Genomic DNA, 23,177 nt, shown 5'->3' on the forward strand with positions numbered 1-23,177 from the left:
AAGATGCCACTCACCCTAACTCACTGCCACTGATAATGACAAAACCTATCCTGGACGTATATAGCAGAGGAAGGAAAGGGGATGGAAAAGAGGAGCTAGCACAGCTGTTGTGTGTAATTGGATTGGAAGTGGGCCTGCGGCTACAATAACAAAACTGCACTCCCGACTGGCCTCACTGCCGGGGCCTGAGAGCAGCCCCTGGGCTGTTGTGCTTGTCGCGGTTGAATCAAAGAAAACTGACCGCTCCCCAGCCTGTGCTACTTCTTTGCCCAGCTTGGAAAAAAAAGGCACCATGTATGCGAGTAGCCAAGGAATCAGGTCACCCTCTTGGCAAAGCTGACCTGTCTAACAGGTAAAAAGTCTTAACAGGGCTGCAGAACGATTTTTCCTCTTTATGCATTCTTTGCATCTCTCAAGACAAGGGTTTTGCTCCTTCCTCTGAGTCCTATCCTTTGGCCCTGCTGGAATGCCCTTTTTTTTTAGGTACCTAGGGCTTCTTAGGGAATTTTCCTTGGACTTTGGGTTTTAGAAAGCCTCAAGATGGCTATTTTATGAGCGACCACGTGGAAGACAAGGTGCTTGTCAGCTTTCCTCGTGAACTAGAAAAGGAAACTGTTGATGGAGCTGGAGCATGAGGCTCAGAGTAAAGAAAGGCCTATTTGTTAAGGAATTGCTAGTTTTATGAAGTTCAGAAAGGAGATGAAAACAACAGACTCCATTACTCATCACAGTGCTCTTCTTTGTAGTGGATGTAATTTTATTTCTGTAAGAATCCCTGGTTTGCTTGATTTCTTTCTTCAGCTTTGCCATAAAGGATTGTTGTGTATATGCTGGACTAGAGGGCCTGATGTCCTATCTCAGACATATATTGCAGCTGGCCCTGTTATTGTCTGAATGGGTCATGGAGCTTGATACCAAGAAAAAGGATGCTCTATGGGCAAGCTTGCCCCAGGGGAGATCTGGGTTGCTGCTGCTGCCTGACAGTCTCTTTTCCCATTCATTAAGAGCTTTTGGGCTAATCATCTGGCAGCATCATTAAAAGGGAAATACTGAGGCTGCCTGCCTTAACGGAGCAATTGAGCAGTGCATGCACACCCACACGCACAGACACGCCCTCAGAGCTTGGGCCCAGTAGTATGGGACAAGCTGTAATTAACTAGATGGAGTCCATCTTCCTTTGTTACTGCAATCCCTTGTCACTCTCAGCTGTGTTTTGTGCTATCCCCACCTTTTATTTTCCATTTTAAGTCCTAAGTATCAAAATGGGGGGGTAAATAGGATTCAAACTGCCTCCAAGGTTTCCCTCAATTTCTCCTCCACACTGGAAATTGCCCCTAGCAATTCCTTAAAAAGATGAAGACTGCTGTTTAACTACATTGCTCTTTCGTATCATTAAACTCTGAAGCCACTTTTAAAAATGTCCTTCTGGGTTCGTAAGATCCAGTGTTGGCCCTTGATACTTTGTACAATTAGAGCTTGATTTTACTATTTTGATATAGAAAGCAGATGGTTCACGAATTTTTTTTTAAAAAAGTAGTTTTTTGAAATGGTCCTTCGAGATCAAGGGAGATTAGTTATAACTTTTAAGAAAATAATACTGATTTGGTAGTAGGTTAAAGAAATATTAAAAAAACTCCCAGACCTAAATAGGAAAAATCCGTTGTGGCAGGCATAAATCATGGCCAGAGACCAGAGTTTATATGTCTGTCTACCCTCAGCAATGGACATATTATTTTAATAACAAATTGGTGTTCTGAAGAAGCAGGCCAATTTTGCTTCACATTACTGCCAAATGTCTGAAGGAGCTGGGGCTCCAGAGGCTGAGCACAAGCAGATGCTTATCATCATCTAAAAAACCTGTTGAGAGTCTTCTTCTGAAGCCATGGATTGTCCTTACTGTGACACATATTTGAAGTTCATGAATAGAAAATCATCAGATTCTTGACTTTGACATAAAATTTCTTTACAGACAGATAAATAATTTATTCTGAGGCTTTCCTTTTTCAGAGCACTTGCTACCCACCATTTTTGTTGGGCAGCAGTTGTGCCCAGCCAGTAAATTATTATAAGGATGACTAGATTGGTTTAGAAGCTTGCAATCCCTTGACCATTTGAGTTCATGCAGATTTGTGTAAACATTTTCCTAGTTCTACACTGTCTGAGTTTGCAGCTCTGAGGCTATAATCAGGGTTTCTTGTTGAACAAATCTAAGATTAAAGGGAAAGTATGTTTTCCTGGATTTAGGTGGAAATTCGGGTTTTCGTATAGGATTCCTCTGAAATGGGATGGCTATTGGCACAAACAATGGTAGAATATGTAAATAACATACTTTGGGGCCTGATGAGTTCATCTAGCATCCTGAGCCTGCTGAAAACTTTGCTGGTCTTTATGACTGGTGCCCAAATAGCATGATGATACATGTCCCCACTATTCTGGCAACGTCTGGTCAAGTTTGCAGGTCTGAACAATGCATACAATTCAACTCTTGCATTTGTCATGTCTTGAAACTGATGTAAAGGTGAGACAAGTATGTCAGTTCATGTTTTCTATGTTCATTTTACTCTAATTTGAGGCCTTTGTTACACATGCTGCAAATGTCACAGATTTTATATCTCAGTGGTTGAAGGTTTTGGTTAATGACATTTTGTTGGAGATAAACACACTTATTTTCACTCCTACTTTGAATTGCAAGGGAGGAAAATTTTCAGATGAGAAAAGCTGATATGTTATTTCATAATGTTATATTATTATTCTATCTAATAATGAATCTGGAATTCTGTTGGTGTTCTCTTTGTTAAAATAAGGATCTGCGTTGATGAACAATTTAAGATATAATTTTGATTTTTTGCTCCATCTCCAAATCTACCCTCCTTTTTCTTCACATTTTAAAAAGGAAAAAGTAGCATTGAGGGGGAGTGCACTATTTTTCATTTATCTCCCTGCTTTCATTGTCCAGTTGGGACTGGAAGATCAAGAGGTACATAAAATACCACAGCTGCTATTGTATTTCCAATTTATGAAGAAGCAGAAAGTGTCAGAACATTTCTTAAGGACACTTCCTTCGAGGGCATTTGAACCAAGGCTAAACCAGGGACCACAGTAGTAGGTATATTTGGGGATTGCACTCACTCCTTAACTGCAGGCAAAAGGCTTGGGGCTGCATCTGGCTGATGTATCTGACAGATAGGGCACACAGCACTGGCCTTCTGGGGATAAAGGACAAAAAGGGGTGTTGATATTCCTGACATTTTGAGGTTTTTTTATAGCTGCTCTGTGGCTGGTGGAGAAAGAAGGGATCTTCTTATGGTGTGATTCAGGATGTTTAATGCAGACTCTTGCTTTGAACCTTCTCTGGAGTTTTCTCTTCATCCGTGTTCAAGTGGACAAAACCCCTGCCAGCTCCAGCAGCTGCATCTGTTGGTGCTGGGCCTCTTAGGCATGACTTTCCTTTCCCACGTCTACAAGGGCTGAGGACCCCTATCTCTGCTTCAGATCTAATGTTCTCTCCCTGTTCAGCCAGCTTCAGCTACATACCATAGTGACACCTTCTAGCCTGTTCTCTTTTTATGCCATTGCTACAGGGTCTCTGTGTGTTATAGGTCCTAACAATTATACTTTTGTCTTCTTGCCTTTTACAGTGCCTTTCAAGTGTCCATTTGGTCAGACTTAAGATTTGCCTATCAAGAATGATGGGGTTAGTGGCCATAAATAGAGATACAAATTCACTGAATTATATCTTTCAAATTAAACCAGAAATGTCCTACAGTATCAAATCTGCTGTGTTTATTTATAGCTAAAAGAGCTAAAAAAATCTAAACCTATGTTGTGTTTCTGATTATTTTTCTAAATCCACAATAATCTTCAAGAACACTAAGATATTTGCATTCCTTAGACTGTACAATTATTAATCCCCTTATCTGGCTTGGAGTTCTCTGTGGGTGAACATATTCTTAGGATGATCTGGATTTTAGATTTCTTCAGCCAATGCAAAGGAAAAATATAAAAGAGAGAGAAATAAACAAATTCAAACTCAGCATGCTGCTTGTTGAAAATTCTCATTCTAATAAATTCATTTGACCTCTCAGCCTCTGTGAAATTAAAAAGTCACAGCCTTGTTTGATTAAAAAACTGACTTAAGATATGGGGTGTGTGTGTTGTGTGTGCATCTATCAAAACCCCTGCCATACTAAGTGCTATGAGAGACAAGAGATATGGAGAAGTAATCAAGCTCAGGGAAGTTGGTTAGGGAACCGAGTACAAAAGGGGTCACTTATGGCTTGAGTGGGAAGGACTTGATTTTGTTATATTAGGTCTGTGATATCTTGTATCACAAAATTGACTGATGGGTCACTTAATGCTTAATGGCTTGGGCATGAATATATGTACAATAGTACCTAAACAATGTTTGTATAAAAAAAATTATACAGTAAACATATTTGAAAATTTGGCCTAGAAATGGATTTTAATTAAAACAAACAAGGTTTGTGCCAGAAAGAATTATCAAACCAAAAGACTGGAGCAGCCCAAGTAAACACTATAACTTTGTCTACAGAGCTGACAGTGACTGTCACTACTGAGGGGAGCTGTACTGCTCTCTGGCTTTACCTTCAGTTATGAAACCAAAGAGTAGCTTTAGCTGTAGAGCCATAAAGTAACACACTGCCCTAGGAAAGTGAGTCTGCACATCTTCCCAGAAAGGGAATGGAGGTGTATTTTAATAGGTTACTGGTAATTTTTTTAGTCCTTACTAAATCTGGTGTACTGGTGTCTAATTAGTAAGTGTGAGCAATCTTGACAGACTCCTAAAAAGACATTATGAAGCCACACATTCAGGAATGAGGATAGCTGTGTGTATGTGTATGCACTTAGCCAAGATGTTTCATCTGGAGCAGATGTGGTGTGATCATGGCCTCCCTTTTACTGACCAGTGCACCCTTGAATTTAAAGTCTTCAGCTGAGGAGAGGTTATTTCTGTATCTCTTCAGAGAAGCAAATGCTCCCTTGCAGACTCTCATTGCAGACCTTGGCTTTTGTAGCCCATTTAGCTGTACTGGTGTGCAGTGCTTCTGGAGTTGCCCTCCAAGGGATATGCTGAACCTCAAACACAGTTCTGCAAGGACCAGCAGGTTTTTTCTGCCTGCAACAGATGCTTTCCTGCTCAGTGTGGAAAGCAGCACCTGTAAATGTTTGTGTCCTGTGTGCTACACCCATACTTGATCTAATTCAAGTATGTGAGCTCCAATCCTGACAGGTATTGGACTGCGACCAGTGTGCATGGATATTGCTGCTTCTTTTTCAGTTTTCTTTTTCTCTTACTTCCTCTCTCTCTCTCTCTCTCTCTCTCAAAGGCCTCTCACACCTGATGATGGGTGAACAAGGTAAGTCCTTTGACTTTCTCTTTGTTTCAGTCACTGATCATGAAAGAGCTTTGTCTCTTCTACTTTTCTGAGCTGGGCTTTGCATAACAAAAACAACTAAGCCTACTGAGTGCCAGTCAAGCCATTTGCATTTCTGCCTCTTTGTCCCATGAGCCAAGGCTGCTGATCAGCCTGGGACTCAGGGACCCAGGAGGGAGCATGAAATGATTCCATGGACAGAAAAGAGGTATGCTTCCCCCTTCCATGCAGCCCACCAGTTATTTTATCTTGCCATTTATTTCTTCTTGTGCCAGCTGTAATGACTCCCACTTCTGCCTACTAAATGTAGACCTCAGTGCTGGTCTTCATTTTCAAGAGTGCAATTATTACAAAAAGTATGTTAATCGCCCTCATGGCATGATCCTAACTCATTATGAATCCTGAGGAAAATTGCATATAATGGCCGGTTGTCCTGTGTCTGCAATTTAAAATACTCAAATGTGCACAGAACAAAATGGTTTAGAAGAACAACAGGGCTAACCCCAGAATGGGCTACAGATGGGATCTAGGCCCAGATCAGAGATCACATTTTAATATCTCAGCTTGCAGTGAGTTACAGATCTATTGATGGTGACATGATGGGATCATTACTCCCATTTTGCACTACGAGGGTGTGGAGTAAGAAGCTGGTGAGGACAGGTGAAGGGAGGAGAGGTGTGATTCTGTTTTCCTCTGACAGTGCCAGAGGCAGTGCTGACATGGGTACAGAGAAGTTAGCAGCACTACTGATGCCTTCTAGTCTTGTGAATGCAGAAGTAAAACGATTAAAGACTTAATGCAAGGTGTGTGCATGTGGTGCATTAGAAAGACCAGACCAATTGTTTGTCTGTGGAGAGACAATGTGAGTTTTGACTCTAAAGCCTGATGAGGCTTTCCTAGACTAGGGGAAAAAAGGGAGAAGGACAAAAAGGGGCAAGGACCGAACAAGTCAAACAGCCAGTCGAAGGCAAACTAGCAAAAATCTCACCACTTCCCTTCGAACAGGCAGGATGGCCAGACACGGTCCTTGGCTCTCCCCTCACGCGTGGCAGATAACGGCAGTCACTGTAGGCCTCGGCTCCAGATAAGCCCGACCAAAACAGGGACCCACCGTTCTCGAACCTCGCCGGAGAGGAAAGAGAGCGAACTCTCTTATCAATGCCTTATTTATACCCTGGGTTACGTAAAGGAATAGCATGGAATACTTCCTTGGTCACCCTCCTAGTTCCCTCCTGGTTACAAGCTGGTTTCCAGGAAGGCCTAGACTGAAACCATCACAAGAGACAATGTGAGTTTTGACTCTAAAGCCTGATGAGGCTTTCCTAGACTAGATGTACACAAAAATTTTGGGTTTTTTTTGCTGTTAAGTAAGCACATATCTGAGGTTAGACACTCCAATGAGTTAATAAGATAGAACATAGTTCATGTGAAGGCTCAAGAGTAATTAGGTGCTTGAATAAAAGAGAAATAATTTCTGTGTATCTCAAAGAAATGTAGAGAGGCTTAGGACATAATCAGTTTTTACTCTGTTGGTCAAGTCTGTTCTGAAGTCATGAAAGGTTAGGAAACAATCAGAGGTGAAGTTGGGGCTCACTTATCAGTTTCTGTAGTGCTTAACATCTCTATGTTGTAGGAAAGGTAGGAAAACTGGGCTTTTTATGGGTGTATGTCAAGACCACAGTGTTTGGCATGTGGAGCATTTGGCTAAACTCTGGGAAGCACTGAGCTCCTTCTCTATCACCACTGACTGTTCAACCGGTCACATGACTCAGAGGTAACACTTGTTGAGGGAGCATCCAGCAGAGAGGTCCCTTCAGCGTATCCTAGTTACTCAGGATACGGTTGAGTATGGCAAGCTGTTAACAGAGGAAGGCATGTTGCAAGTGATCAGGACAGTGAACTTTGATGGCCACTTTCATTCTCAGTAACACTGAACATTTCTTTGTAGTAGTCCGTGATTTAGCACTGGATTATATAAACAGTTGCACTTGGCCATTTAAATTAAAAGTTGCAACCCAGCTGGCTCATGAAGACTTGCAGGACCTATCCAGGCCTGTATGATCATCAGTACTTTCTATACTCCCTTGTCTGGCAAAAAAATGTGAAAACTATTGGCTTTTGGCACCTTTAACCACCCTTGTTTATCTGTGGCACATTGGGGAACAATGGCTTCTCTTTTCTTGCTAACAAACTCACAGATAGTGCTTTTTGATAAATATTTACTCTCTATAAAAATATGATAGATATAAAATATGTAAATATATATGTGTGAGTAAATATGGAATGTCAACATATATTTGCTCTGGTAGGTGAGATGTGTTTAGCAAATATATAACCATAAGATTTATTTTTTTTCTGTACTATTCTGTTGTTTCCCTTGCTGTTTTGAATTTGACGTGGACTGAGGCATATCACAGTTTGCATTTCTCAGTAGAAAATCAAAGCCAAAGGGCTTAACCAAGCCACTGCTGGTTGTACTGTTGGTGGTTTAAGCTTTGCTTTGTGCTTTAGTTGTGGTATGTCTGTTGTATTTCCCTTTACATTGTATTTTGCTGGGTTTGGCTGCTACATAAATATGCTCATTTCCTTGTTTTTCTAAGTATGGTCCGTGACATGTTTTTCTGTTTTTTTATGCTTTCTCCTTCTCTTCTCTTTTGCCTTCTCCATGATGGATACCCTTCTTGTTCCTCCTCTTAACTGGACGTGCATCTTCCTGTCTGTAGGTAGAAGTAAAGGTAGAGATTGCATTCTTTCTAAGACTTCATTGCTTGTACAATGTTTTTTAATGGACAAACTATATTTCTGTGAATGTGTTTCATATTGGAAATTAATGCTTTTATTTTTAAGTCTCTTAACAATCTTTTGTATTGAATTATGGAGGAAATATTTATTAAGATGAATGCTTTGAGGCCTTCTTAAGAGATGTTATTTTTCTCCCTGTTCACACTAAGTATGGGTGGCTCAATGTCAGGCTGTCTGTAGCTGGTGATGCTGGGGTGCAAAGGGACTGTCAGTTCAGTCAAAGACAGAACCAGAGGCCAGTGAGTTGATAATGCTGACTCTTGCACTAGAGTGATGCCACTACTGCTAATTTTGGCACTGGTGTTGGGGGAAGCAGAACCTGGGCTTCCACCACCCTTCAACAATGGAGGTCTTTTGAGCTATCATTTCTCCCTCCAGATCTGCTTCCCATCCTTTCTCTTAGTGCAAAGTGTTTTGCAAAGAGAAATTGAGTTCCAAAAAGCTGCAGAGGAAACAGAAGTGATCAGCACTGCTAAACAGAGAAGTGCATTTCCTTTGCAGCTCAGTACAGCACAGGGCATGCAAGCCATTCTGGGGCTCGAACTTGCTCTTCTTCACACCTATCTTAGGCATGCAGAGGGCAGTCATCCATCCCTAATCAAACTGTCAAAAAGACAAAATGCTTCAAACCTGCTGTGGGTCTCCAGTTTGACTGGAAGGAGGGGTGAAGATTAATTGATAAATTATAAGCATGGCTTGAGAAAAATCTTTTTTTTGGTCCTATTTTCCAATGAGATAGAAAGATTAAAAAGTTTTGTTATGCTGAGGCTTACACAACGAATACATTGCTGAAGAATTGATCTATTGATCAGCATGGTTTGAACATGTTGGAGGATGTTGGTTGTGTCCATGCTAATAAGATATTGGGGAATGAAATGACCAATTGTGCAACTATGAATTTGGGAGATATTCAGAGCTATCTTCTTAGCAATAGGTGAACATCAGAACATAATAATCAGATATATACACTAAAAAATATGAGAACCTAATGCTTCTAAGCACACCATACAAAATGTAACTGTACCTCAACACAGCTGCCAATAATTCAGTTAGCTGATGTATGGCTTAGTGTGATTTAAGGGTCCTTGTAGATCAGGTCAAGTCTTTGTGTGGCGTGGTATTAGCTCATGTTGCTCCCTTCTTTTCTTGGGTGGCATTTGTGCTGCAGGCCAGCCTGTGTAGGACTAAGCTAAAAGTCTTTTCCAAGGCAAAACTCCTAACTGAGCTGGTAGGCATGAGGATTATAATATATAGTTCACAATTAATTCAAATGTACTGAAACTTAATTTATCATATCATTGAGTGAAAATATCATTTCACTTCTCAGCTGTGTGTAGTTTTTAACTCTAGTTATACTGAGTGACTTCATCAGAGAACCATCACTCTGCGTGAAAAATGGCATTGCTTTCAGAGGGCTCAAACTGTAATTTTGAACTCACGCATGGCCTTCAGCTCACAGAGGAGGTGGTACCAGACCTCTTAATGATTGCATGGAAGGTTCGTATTTTTTTGGCATTCTTGTAGTTTTTAGTAAAAACTGGCAACAACTCTGTCTCATGCCACATATGGAGCCAAAGGATGTGATGCATTTGATTTAATTTTGGATATAATGTATTTGATTTCATAAAACCTCTTCTCAACATATTACTATGTGCAAGTATGTGAGCTTGCATTCATAATTTGAAACAAGTGTTTCATTAGTTGTTTTCATTGTAGGAAAGCATCTATAATTTTAAAACGTCCGGGAGATTTTAATTTTTTTTTAATAAGTTCCTGGAAAGTTCAATAAGATGAAGTGTAGGTGTACTGGGGTAATGGCTGGAGTAGTTGAGATACCACTTGCATTTAAACAAACTGAGTGCATATGCATTGTTTGTGTTTTTATTTGATGTATAGAACTGGTTGTGGAGGTGAGGTAAATGTGTGATGAGCAGGGAGGAATTCTATTTAGTTTGGCATGAATTGCTGAATACAACTTCTCTTCTGGAGAGGTATTGACAATTAAGGAACAATTATATTAAGTTTATTTCTCTAACACTCCCCTACAAGTAAATGACACCAAAGAAAATCATAAATATCCAACTCTAATTTGCTGTTGTACTAGAGTTAATGTGTAGTCATGTTCTTCCATATAATTTGTTCTTTTGTAACCCTTTGTTAAGGAAATGATTATTTGCCTTTTTGCTACCTTTCACGGTTGTCTTATGTATGCAGTGGGTTTTGTTTTACCATCACTCTTGATTTGGATCTGATTTTTTTTGAGATTCATGTCCCTGTTTAAAATTGTCAGTATTCCTAATGGGAATTTGCTATTTTTGGTAAATGAAATCCTTTGTCTTCTTGAAGGCAATAGCAAAGTTCACATTGAATCCAGTGAACCAAGAACCCAAAGAACTGAAAAGTCCTAAATGTCTTCTCTGACGCAGAGAATGACAGTGAGGTATGGCTGGTTTCTGGATGTGCACAGGACACCTCTGTAGCAGCCATGCAGTCTGCAGACTGCTGATTCTTCTCTAAGGCATGTGGGTCCTTCCTTCCATCAGGAGCTGTGCTTGGTGAGAAAAACTGTACAGTGGCTCACTCATTTTCAGTGTGAAGAAGGTCTTTTCCTCATTCTCAGAGAGAAATGAAAGACTACTCACGTATTTCAGGGGTGGGACATTTTTAAGTGCATGTTGTGTAGAACAAAGGCTACAGCCAATGTCCCTGTGTAATAATCAGCCTTACAAGATCAGATTATCTCCCTTGGTCCTACCTCCTCAAGTAGATTTTTTAAGTCTTGGAAAGTTTAGCATTGCTCTCAGAGAGTAGTGTGAGGTTCTTATTTTTTGAAATTGTTCAATAATATTGATCTGAAGGTAATGGCACAGAAAAAATGAAATAGGATTTGTGAGCTTGAATAGAAGGAAATGACTGGACCTTACTGATCTGGAAAATAATTTCAAGTTCTTTTTCACCAGTACAACCATTAGGATTTGTATTGACTTGCTTCAGAAATAGTGTCGCCAGCGGGACTAGGGAAAGGATCATCCCTCTGTACTTGGCACTGGTGAGGCTGCACCACAAGTGCTGTGTCCAGTTCTGGCCCCCGCCCCCCCCCCCCCTTCTACAAGTAAGACACTGAGGTGCTGGAGTGTTTCCAGAAAAGGACAACAAAGCTGGTGAGTGGTCTGGAGCACAAGTCTTAGGAGGAGTGTCTGAGAGAGCTGGGGTTGCTTAGCCTGGAGAGAAGGCGGCTCAGGGAAGACCTTATCACTCTCTATAACTGCCTGAAAGGAGGTTATAGCAAACTGGGAGTCAGACTCTTCTCCCAGGGAACAAGTGATAGAATGATGGGAAATAGCCTCAGGTTGCACCAGGGGAGGTTTAGATTGGATATTAGGAAAAGTTTCTTTATGGACAGGGTTATCAACATTGGAACAGGCTGCGCAGGGACTTGTTTGACTCACCAATCCTGGAGAAGTTTAAAAGACGTGTAGATGTGGTGCTTATGCTGGGTTAATGGCTGGACTCGATGACCCTAAAGGTCTTTTACAACCTAAATGGTTCTATGTAAATAAGTCCATCTGAATGGCCAAGAGTTTATGCAAATGTTGAAGTCAAGCATCACTAACAAATTCAATCATTTGTGCTCTATAAATGTCTAATTATACAAGGGGAAAAACAACACTATGTTCATCTTGCCAGCCTTGGCAGTGGTTTTTAAGCTCTGCTTTGCCCTGTAAAGTATCTTAGTATTTGGGTTCTAAATGTGAATATTGTATAGTTTTGTTTTCTACATTTAAAAGTATTAAGGAAAGGACTAAAATATGTGTGGTAGTGGGTTTGTTTTCCTTTAGTGGGAAAAAAATCCTGCATTGTTGTAAGGATGGTGACTTTCAGTTTTAACTTTACTCTTAATGACTGTTTAAAAAAATCAAGCATTTTATTTTATGGTTAGCAAATATCGAATCTGCAAAACTTGTTTGATAGAATCAATACTCCTTGAATGAAGATATCATTCTTCTGAAATGTTTTTGTAGGTAAATTTTTGATGCTGGTTTCTTATTTTATTTAGGGAAGAAGAAAATATTTTAATGTAATTCATAGAAGTCTAATTTGAGATAATTGATAGTTGATGAATTTCAAATGTAAGATATTGGGGACGTTTCTGCAAGGTGTTCATCCTATTTCGTTTTATTCCAGAGGTGATGACATTTTCTGAACATTGGGGAATGAAGTCACTTAAATGTTCAATATCAGCTAATGCAAAGGAATAGATGTCTTTTCTTCTTTTTATACCTCTTTGTTATATATTTATGAAGGCAAACATATGAGACATTAAATAGGACATTTCTGGTAAATTATTTTCTGTTTGTGCATATGAGCATGTGTGTTTACAAATAATCTGCATCCATAAGATATTTAATAGTGTGTTAAATATTTTGTAGTTTGTAGGTAACTAGTTTTTTCTTATATGTTTTCTTTTTACCTTATTTTAAAACGGTGTCTTCCTGAAGTGTGAATAAACAGCTGATTCTTTGCTGGCTTTCATTTTCATTAAGAAGAATGATTCCTGTGAGAGTTAAAGGCATTGTGGTTGCCTTGTGTGTAAACAGGAGCTAAAATACTGTCATCTTAGGCTGTATTGTAGTCTTCTGTTTTCAGTGAGGCTCAGGTTTCGCTCTGCCCAAAGAGAGTATTTAATTGATATCATTGAAAGGCTTTTTTTTTCCTTCCTCTGTTTTCTTCATTTGAGGCATTCAATGTTGTGTAGAGATGCAGAGGTAGCAAAACAGGACACATGCTTTGTAAAAGGCAGGCTAATAGCACTTCTGACGGACATCTGATTTTTAAAGTGCTGTATCTTTCATTAAAATTTACATGTAAAGTAAGGGCAAGCGCAGTGACATGAAAGCTAATGCAAGTTGCACATCTTGACATAATAACAATCACAAGAAACTGGAGATCCCAGATGGCAGCTTGGCCTTTGCCATCCTTTTAATAAGCTACTAACAGCTAATTATTGCACTCTTATGGGCAAGTTAATTTACTGTTGACTATCTTAAAGAGACATTGTGCCTTTTCCTGGCATTTAGGTTTTTCAGTTTAGATTTGAGAGTGTTTTTTTCCCTGCAGATTGGAGTCCTTCCAGTGGACAGTAACAAAGAGGCAAAAAAGCAGAGAGGGAAATGGAACATAATAAGCAGTGTTTTCTTTGATAATAGCAGAATATAGGGTTGTGGGGTTTTGGGCTTTTCTAGGGCATAAGTTTAGAGCTGAAAAGAACACCAGCCTGTGTATTAGATCTAGGATTTAGGTTTTGCCTTTAACAGAGTTAAATGCAGATTTAGATTTATAGTTAAAAATAAATAGAATGTCTTTCCCTTAAATAATTTAAGCTTGAGATTCTGAAAATAAGCTAAACTACAAATAGAAAATCAAAATTACAGGTTCATTTATTTTGCCAGAGATGGTTTGAAGGCAAAATTTCAACTCATACATCTGAAAACTAAAATGTTCACTGTATTTTTGGAAAAATTCTTCATTTTAATGTTACCTGGTTGTTATAATGCAAGGAAGGAGTGTTATCTGTAAAACATAAAATTTTTAAAGTGATCTTTTCCTTCTTACAGTTGAAAGGGACATTCAATAATGAGACCAGAGAGAAGTTTTGATCTAAGAACCTATTTAGGAATGAAGGAACAGCTGCAGTTTAAATGGACTCTAATTCTCACAGTTAATGCTGTTTTGTGAGCGCATGATTCTCTGTGATAACGTTTGGGAGGAGTGTGGTGGGTAATAGCTTATTTCCTGTGCTTTATGGTAATGCAGCAAAATGGTGATAATGCCATCAGGAACTGAAATAGACCCTGTTACACACATCAGACAACCCTGAAAAAATAGGAAACCCTGTGAAACAGGGGAGTTTCCTGTTTTAAGGCTCATTGTGGTCTTCTCTGGACTAAAGTGATAGCGTTATGGTATTGAACAGTTTAGAAAATATGTGCCATGTAACCTGGATCTTATACATTAAGAATAAGGGCTTAGAAACAGCAGCCTTATTTGCAGCGCTTTACCAGATAATAAATGTTTTGACTAGAGATTAGTGAATGCATGCCATGCAAATGGTTGTAAAACTATTACTGTGAAGAAGGTCGTGCCTCTTCAAATCGTCGGATATAACGCACACAGTATCATCTCTGTCAGTTATTAAGTCATGTCTAATGGTGCGTGATTTTCCCCACATCAGTATTCTGGGTTTTCATTCTGATTTTGGCAATGCACATCTTCCTGTGACACCCAGCACCTTTCTTTTATGTGGCCGTACTCATTGCTTTCATGGAGCTACAGCTCCTTCTCATGCTGGTTTTCATCCCCACATTTGTTTCAAAGAGCCTTGATAGTTTTGAGTGCACATATCCAAATAGAAATCAGTACTGATAGGCTATGAAATAAGGGAGGATAATAGAAAATACCGCTGCAGAGAGCAAGGAATCATGTGTGAACACAGCACTCACAGGTCGTAACATATTCATTTGTTTTTGAAGCCTTTTTGTTTCGAAATTTATGTTACAGATGACCTATCCTGCAAGTTGTGCTGAGTCTATTGTGTTCCATAAACTGCCAGAGAAGTGGATAGAAATAAACAGTGTTTTGAACCTGGGAATGTGTTGTGTACCTGCAGGGATAAAATCCAAAAATTCTGTTTTAGAAGGATTTTCTGTGAGATGCTGGTCTTATACTAGATATGCTTTTTATACTGAGAGGTTTGATGTAACGGTATTTAGAGGCATATTTTTCACTGCTCTGAAAGGATTTTATTATGGTACACCTGATACTGAAGCAGAGGAAATGCACTCACGTAAAAGAAATACTGCAGGGAAGAATCTGACTCTGAAATTGTTCCAACACTAACCTGAGAGATTCTGGATCATTCTCACTAAATGATGGCCTCAGTTCTCTTGTTAAAGGCTGCAAAGCATTTGGTAGAAATGGTTCTGTACCAGCTCTGGTTTGTGGGGAAAGGCTTTAAACAGAACTGGTACTTTTAGAATTTGTGTACACAGTTGTCACCATTAAAAAAGTCAGTAGCATTTGCCAAGCAGTACCACACAGTGGTGCCTGAGATATCACCTCCTCTCCTACAGTAGAGCAAGAAGATGGTATGTAGTATTTGTAGGTAAGTGTTTACGATTTGATTCTGTCAATTGCATGCATTTTAATCGAGCTTTTCTCTCAAGTCACAATTTGACTGGGGATCTGCTTATGGGTCAGATTATTTCTAAAGCAAAGCATGATTCCTTTTAATTGACCAAATTCTTTTTACTGAAGACTTTAAAAAACATTTCAGTATTTGTTCTAAAATAATATAGTCTTGTGATTGTTCATTGTTAGTAGTGGTAACAAAAATGTATAATTTTATAAAATAATTGTGTTTGAAAGAGAGCTGTGGTCTTATTAGGTACAGTGAATCATATTAAGCCAGCGTTATGAAGCACACACCTTATTTCCCTTATTACTGTTATATTAATAATGACCAGGTTGATGATGAATGTTCTGATCACCAGCTGGGATCAGATAATTACATTTGATTATGTAAAGAGTTAGTTGCTATAAGCCTTGAAATATTAAAACTTGGCTAGAATAAATATCACTGAAGAACCTTTGTCTTTTACATGTGTATTCAGCTGCCAGTTCTCTAAGCAATTCTTGGTTCACTCGATAATGTTGGGAATCAAACTGTGAACAGTTATTTTCCAGCCCTGTGAATGTTGATAAAAGGATCTTGCATAGCTGCTGGCTTGTCCTGTGAGGGGAGAGCACATTGCTGCATCGCAGCGCAGGGATTACAGGCTCTCGTTTAGCTCTGCATTAAAGATGTTGCAAGCTTTTTTAAAACCCAGGGCAGCACCTAGATCGCCATGCATTTGCATTTCCCAGCGCTGACAAAGGGCACACACGTTTCAGGCACCAGTGCCTCGCAGGACTGGCCAGCTCCATCATCCAAATAATACCTCTGTCTGACCATTTTAATATTTATTTTGGATAATCTTATTCTGCAGACAGTGCCAATGAAGTCTGCAGGCACGTGGGGCAAACTGGTCTCTACATGTTTTTTATCTTTCAGTTTACCAAATTATTTTTCCCCAGAATTTGTTCAGTTCCTGGATATCCATTGATTTGTCTTTCGCCTGTTGCTAAATTGATGAAAAGACACCTAACTTTTGTTACTTGTCTCCTGAAGTACTGTTATAAAGAACACTTTCTGGCATTGATCATCCGCAATTTGAACAGAATAGCATTTTTGCCACAATGTGACAGACCATTTATGCCAGATTGTGGAAAAAGTCTTTGCCTAAAGTTGGAAAAATCAAAATGTACAGATCGTAAGGCTGTCTTTAGAAATAACTTGCTTTGCATACTCAATTCCAGGCTCAGCATTTCAGTTTCTCAGTCCATTTTATATTACTAGATATGATACTAGACACATGATTAGTAATTCTTCTTTGCTGCATTCTTGTACCGTACTCTTTCTCTCTATTGACTCCATCTTTAAAATAAATGTATTTTATGAGAAATCTGCTATGCTGCACTGCCTGTCCATAATGCAACGAATATATTGTGTGGAGGATGTGCTTATTGTATTGTCAGCCAAAAGTATGACTTTTTTTCTGTTAGTGCTAGTTCCCTTTGATTTCCCAAATACTGATAATTTTTTTTATGGTTGGGGGAAAGAGTGGAGACATAATCTCAGATTTTTCTTTAGTGTTGTCTTCTAAGGTACTTTTATTTAAACCAGTGCAGTTTTCTTGCTAATTTTCTCCTTCAGGTGTTTGCTATCAATCTTCTGGGTTAAACTTTGTGCTATTGCATCAGGCAAGTTTGGTAAATGTTGATCAGTGCATGAAATCAGTTCTTAAATGGTTGCAAAATTGCCTTCCTTCAGACTGTTTTGATCACAAGGGCTTTCAAGTGTCAAAGTCATTTGGAGAACTAGATAGATAAAATGCATGAGCACTAAGCTTTTTCCGGGATAGAATAAATAAATGTGTTTTCTACTGCCTTTGATAGTGATTTGTTAAAAAGAAAAAAAAAGAAAGGCAATGATATTAAATATTTACAAGAGTGATTTAGTTGTGTAATCTTGTGCTATGCATCCCTGTTTAACAGTGAAATCAGCTACTGCTGAAGTAAATGCCATTAAACTGGTAGTTCTGTGAAGGTCACTGCCTATACAATGTCAAAGCAATTTACAGAGAATAATGATTTTTGTCAGCTTTCCAATGTACCCATGTCCCTTCTTTTTGTCTCCTTTTCCAAAAATAACCCAAAATAAATTTATTTCAGAAATCGCTTTGTCTCTCACTCTTTTCCCATCTGACTGATTTTGGAGCTTGAAACCTCTTAACAAGTTTCCATATTGATGTGCTCAGTGGATAGACACTGATTTCCTTCTTTTTGGCATTGAGCTTGTTACAGCTCTATTTTCTGGGATTTCCACTTGGCCATTTCTCAGCAGTTCATTTTAAGAGATACTGAGTTATGACCTCCACTCTTATGAATGATTGCTTTTCCTCCCCTGTGCTATTTCCAGCCATATCTGTCTGTGAATCTCCTAAAAAAATTCTCTTTGTTTTGTGTGCCGATTGTTTGTCATCAGTGCACATGTAGCATGTTGACAACTTACCAACCTCCTGAACTGGTAAGTGTATCATAAATACTTGGGATACATTCCTGAAAAGCATCATGCTTAGTGGGGAGGCCTAAGAAGTGAAAGGGGTGTCTGTGGCTCTGCATCTGTCTTTTCCTGCGGATTGTTGGGGCCTTTGTGCCTCTGTCCTGCGAATTGTTGGGGCCTTTGTGCCTCTGTGGTAGTGGAGTGGGGACAAAAGCCCTTCACCACCGCACAAGGAGGCTGCTGCATTGACACTTACAGAGTGTCCTGAAAACAATGCACAATAAGTACAAAGCATTATCATTCAGCTTCACATTCATCCAGTAAGAAGGTTAATTATTTGTTTTCCTTGTTTTACAGTTGAATAAGCAGGAGCACAGGGAGATGGAGAGAGCTGGAGGAGAACAGGCAATAAATGCCAGAGTTCTATTGTCCATTTCTGTTTCTGTAAGCACCAATGCAATCTGTTTTATAAACCACCAGATAACTTGCTTGTTCTACTAGGGCCTCTCTCAATTAGATTCCACTTGCTAAAGCAATACTCTACAAAGATTAAAACTGTATTTATCTGTTGATAAACACATACATGATTGCAGAAATAGCAATCATATTTTAAAAAGGGAACAACACATATTCTCTGAAAAAAGTCTGCAGAATGGAAAAACCTATCTTAATGCAGAGGTACCCCAAGTGTGCTGTGTAAGGATTTTGTTGGGGAAGTACGTATGAGCACACAGAGACAATGTGGGTTTCTCCTCGAAGGCATGAATTTTAAGGACAAGTGTAAAAGAAGGAGGGCACTTAAATAATGAAAGAGTGTAAATCTTTTTTCAGTTATGAGTAAGAAGAATGGATGTACAGCATCGGCAGTGGAAAGAGGGAAGGTGTGGAAGCAGAAGGAAGTGCAGTAGAAACATACATACTCTTGTCTGGGAGGAGTGTCTCAGAGTAAGTGGTGGGAGAAGAATCTACTGTGAACACTGATCTGCTGGACAGAATGAAGTGAGAAGATAACATTACAATATTTTTTGCTCAGTATTAGGCAGCTAGATATTGGTAGCTAATTTTAGTTCTTTTTTGGGACATCTCATTCCACAATGCAATAGGAGAAGACTAAAGCCTTCATTTACTGACATGGCTTTTCATGGCCTTCCCTTCTAGGCCCATTAGCAGACCTTTCATATGTTGTGAAAGAGGCTAGTTCAGCAGGGTGTCTGGAATAGATATGTATGAGCATGGTTGAAACAGGCCTTGTGATTTTCTTTGGTCTGTTTGATCTGGTTCTTTGTCGCTTTTTATGCAAGTCTATGATTAACACTGAGTTCTTCCCATAATGCTGGCAATTATCTCACAGGTGAAAGGATTAAGAAAGAGCAGTGAGAATTACACTGGGATTAAATAAGACTGCCTTTGGAGTGTGTTTGTGGATGAGGGATTTTTTTTTCTCTAAGCAAAGAGAAAGGAGAGAAGCTAGCTCAGCCTTCAGGTCTCTCTAGGGAGGAAAGTAATACCCTTTAATATGGAAAAGTAGCATCTCAGCTTGGGAGGAGGTCATGCTGAGAAAGGAAAGGTGATGTTTAGGCACAGGATTTAGAGTCCTCAGTTCAGTTCTTGGTTGCTCTGATTTTGCTTCAGACTGTTCTGATTGCCCACAGTGAACTTCAGTTTGTCCGTGTGTGAAATGGAAGTGGAGATAACTTTCCTGTCTTCTGTTGCATGAAACTAAATTAATTACTCTGTGAAGGAACAAGGATCAGAATGGGAACGGTTTCAGGAATGGAAAAAGATATACAGCGATTGAAGGGACTTTATTATACAGACTTTGCAGTTCTTATGTGTTTACAAATATGTACACTGTGTGTTTCCCCGAGGTTTGTACTTCCCGGGCTTGCCCAGGCATCCCTGCTTCCCTCTCTGATTGGCTGAGAAGGCTGCAGAGAGGAGAGAGCTACCATTCCTGTGTTCCTCCCTAGTCCCTCCCTCTTTGCCTGAGTCCCTGTCCCTATTCGTTTCCCTGGTTGTCTGTCTCATGCTCCATCCCGTTTTCTCGTGCATTCCATGCCAGAGCGCATAAAACCCTTCTGTACCCCCATTAAACTTGGCATTGCATTACAACCTCAAACCTCGCTGGACCCTTTTGTGCAGTGCTGGGGCTCTTCTCCCATCCCCCACGGACCGTAGCATTACTCTGTAAGTGTGCTAGGTTTTGGGTAGTAGGTACAAAAGAAGAAGAGTATTCTTCTCATGCCCCATGCTGTGGTCACACATTCAACCACATTATGTCAGATGTGTTGTGTTATTTCAGTCCCTCTCTTACTTCTCCCACTGAGTAATGAGTGGGGCAGGCACAATGCTGGTAAAAATGGGGGGCTCAGCCCTCTCTTGGGATGAGAAGAGAAATTGCCCCATGGGACTGGCATGCTCAGACTCTGTAGGGGCAACACAGCTTGCAGGCTGGGTCATGCTGCACCTTATCTGCAAACTGGCCTGGAGACTGGCCTAGCAGATGTCACCACGGGCAGGAGCCTGGACTTCGGGCTGCAGCCCTGAGCAAAGAGTTTAGTTCACCTTTAGCCCTGTTCTTCACCTCTTCTGATTCTGGCACCACTTGGGTTTACTGTGCAGCACTGCCTGAAGATCCTAGAGAAATTGTGCTCTGGTGCTGAGAAAGCAAATAATGCCAGAAAATAGGAGAGGGATTATGGGATTGGGGCAAAAACTCCAGCAGGTGCTCTGCTGAATGTGTGCATGATGGGAACAGTGGCATGCAGGGTCCATGCTAACCTCAGTATTGCTGGAGAGGCTTAGGTGTTTCTCACAAAGATATAGCAGCTCTGCTTTCAAGTGAAATTGAGCTTTTACACTCAGAGCAGTTTATTTTTCATAGAATCATATAATCATAGAATAGTGTGGTTTGGAAGGAACCTTTAAATGTCATCTAGTCCAACTCCCTTGCAAAGAGCAGGGACATCTTCAACCAGATGTGGTTGCTCAGAGCCTCATTCCAACCTGACCTTGAATGTTTCCAGGGATGAGGCATCCACCGCCTCTCTGGGCAACCTGTTCCAAGTGTTTCATCACCGTCATTGTGAAAAATTTCTTCCATATATCTAGACTAAATCTATCCTCCTTTAGTTTAAAACCATTAGGCCCTGTCCTGTCACTCACTACAGGCCCTTCTAAAATGTCTGTTCCTGAGACTAATTAGTTGCAGCTTGTACTACTCAAAGAATAGATTGGAAGGATGTTCTCTATTCCTACGCAGGGTAGTTGAAGCCAAAGACAGGCAAGTTATTATTTGGGGTGCTGATTCCCACCTTGGGGCTGTATCTTGCCTCTGAACCTGCTGTTTGCTCTCCACTTTGCAACTTCCAGCTTTTGGGAGTCATTGCTGCCCGAGCAGCAGCTGTGGCAGCAGTGACTGATAGGCTCCTAACATATTTCACCTGGGTGTGGCACCTTCTTCAAAGAAGTGACCAGGGCAGAAAGTCTGTTTGTCCTACCCTTGCTACTACTCTCACTTTATGTTTCACCGCTGTGTGTGCTGTCCCCATTCCCTCAAGACTTTTAGCTCTGTTCTTAGGGACTGCAATCACAACAGTGGCTATGACTGTATGGTCTTTACCCTTCTACATTACATGAACCAAGGAAGAGCCAGTTAAAGTTTGTTGTCATTGCTTTTGTGGTGTCAGACATATTCTTACTAATTTTGCTCTGGTTCTAAGTTAGAGTAGTTTTGCTCTTCTGTCAGTTAAGTGCCCATAACTCTGGGCCTTCAACAACTAGGGTTTGTTTGGACAGCAGAGCTAAAAACAAGATATGCTGGCAGAGCTGTGAAGAGGAGGTACTATGTAGTCACTCAGAGCACTTAGTATTTCCCTCTCAACAGAAGAAGACAGTGAAGGACAGAGACTACCTGATTTTCCACAGAGATAAAAGTGAACTACTGAGGCTGGGAACACAGCCCAAAGAGTCAGATTCCTGTTGGCACAGAGCTACAGAGCTGAGTGCACTTTCAGCAGAACACACTAGGTACCGCAAGTCACGTTGAAGTCACATTAGAAGTGAGCCTAAGGAATGATATTATTCTTACACAGTGTAGAATTTGCTTCTGTTGCATTTTCTTAGTCTTTCACAGGCATCTAATATTAATTAAAAAGTCCCAACTGCATTTGAGACACTGGCTTGCCAAGAAATGGGGAGATTACCTTTCATTGTATATAGAAATTTCACTTTGTTAGTAGAGTGCTTTAAAGAAAGGGGGAAACACTGGAAGAACAAGACTGATTAATGAGTCTCTTATTACAAGATTATCTGTCTTTTTACTGAGCTTTGTATTTATTACATGGCCTGTCTCTAGTTACAGGCCAGCAATTGCCTAGGTTCAGGTGTTTACTTGGTGGCTGCTGGGATGCCACATAAACAGCTGTAAATAGAGCCATTTATTCAATCCACTCATAGAAAGGTTTGATTGTAGGTCTCCAGTCTTCCCAGGTACAATGTCTGAGCCAAAGCAGACAGCAGGCTGTCCTGCTGTCTGACAGAGCTCTCTGCTGGTGCCTCTACTACTGCCACTGCTGGAAATGTTTAGAAATGTTAATATGAATTTTCAACAGGGGCAAAACAAAAGGATCTGGAGGCAGTTGGCACCATGGGGATGGTGCAAGGAGTGTCAGAGTCTCCTCTATTATCCATCTGTGGTACCCCTTGCTCTCAAGTGTTGGCATGGTGGCTGCTCAGAGAAGGAAAGCAAAAATTCCTCTTATTCTCTCACAAGGCTCTGGAGATTCATATTTCCCCCTTCTTAAACCTTTCCCCCACCTTGCTGACATTATTTCAAAGAAAGACCTTTAAGTACACCTTTCCTATTATTATTTCCAATATTTGAGACCTGAAGTCCACGAGATATCTTTGTGCTGTATAAGATGATAATGAAATATGTAAAAATTAGCCAAACCCACAGGCACTGGGATCATCAGTCTTTTGTTCTGTGAGGCTGTCAAACCTTTCTGGATTTCTCTAATAGTTGTGGTACATTGTGTGTATGCCTTAACTGTATTACAATAGTATAGCTACCATAACATAGCCTGTAGTCCTTGTCTGCTCATGTTTCTTCTGGTCCTTTATATTATACTCATGAGAATTAAAAGCTATGGCAGCTTTTCAACTGTTAGATTCTGTGCATGGCTTAATTCTAGTCCTTCACCAAACAATTGCATGAATTAACTTTCAAACTATTTCTTAAAGGCCTTATCAGCCACTAATAAAATAATGGGAACAATATTAAGAATAATAAATTTGCAACTATACAGAGTAACAGA

The 23,177-nt window shown here is 40.0% G+C and overlaps 1 protein-coding gene across 29 annotated transcripts in view; it reads left to right on the forward strand.

Moving 5' to 3' along the window:
- NRXN3 (neurexin 3) overlaps positions 1–23,177 on the forward strand; it is a 996,746-nt gene that overhangs the window by 94,630 nt on the left and 878,939 nt on the right. The window contains exons 4-5 of one of the 29 annotated variants that reach the window (XM_064658882.1): positions 5,349–5,378; positions 8,120–8,131. The exons of 26 other annotated variants lie outside the window; for them this stretch is intronic. In XM_064658882.1, coding sequence (XP_064514952.1) covers positions 5,349–5,378; positions 8,120–8,131 — 42 coding nt within the window. Of the gene's footprint in view, positions 1–5,348; positions 5,379–8,073; positions 8,132–15,277; positions 15,361–23,177 lie in introns of those variants that run through there. 2 more of the 29 variants (XM_064658872.1, XM_064658874.1) reach the window with 2 other exon arrangements.

Source organism: Pseudopipra pipra, chromosome 6, assembly GCF_036250125.1.
Source record: "Pseudopipra pipra isolate bDixPip1 chromosome 6, bDixPip1.hap1, whole genome shotgun sequence".
In the NCBI taxonomy this organism is placed as follows: Eukaryota; Metazoa; Chordata; class Aves; order Passeriformes; family Pipridae; genus Pseudopipra; species Pseudopipra pipra.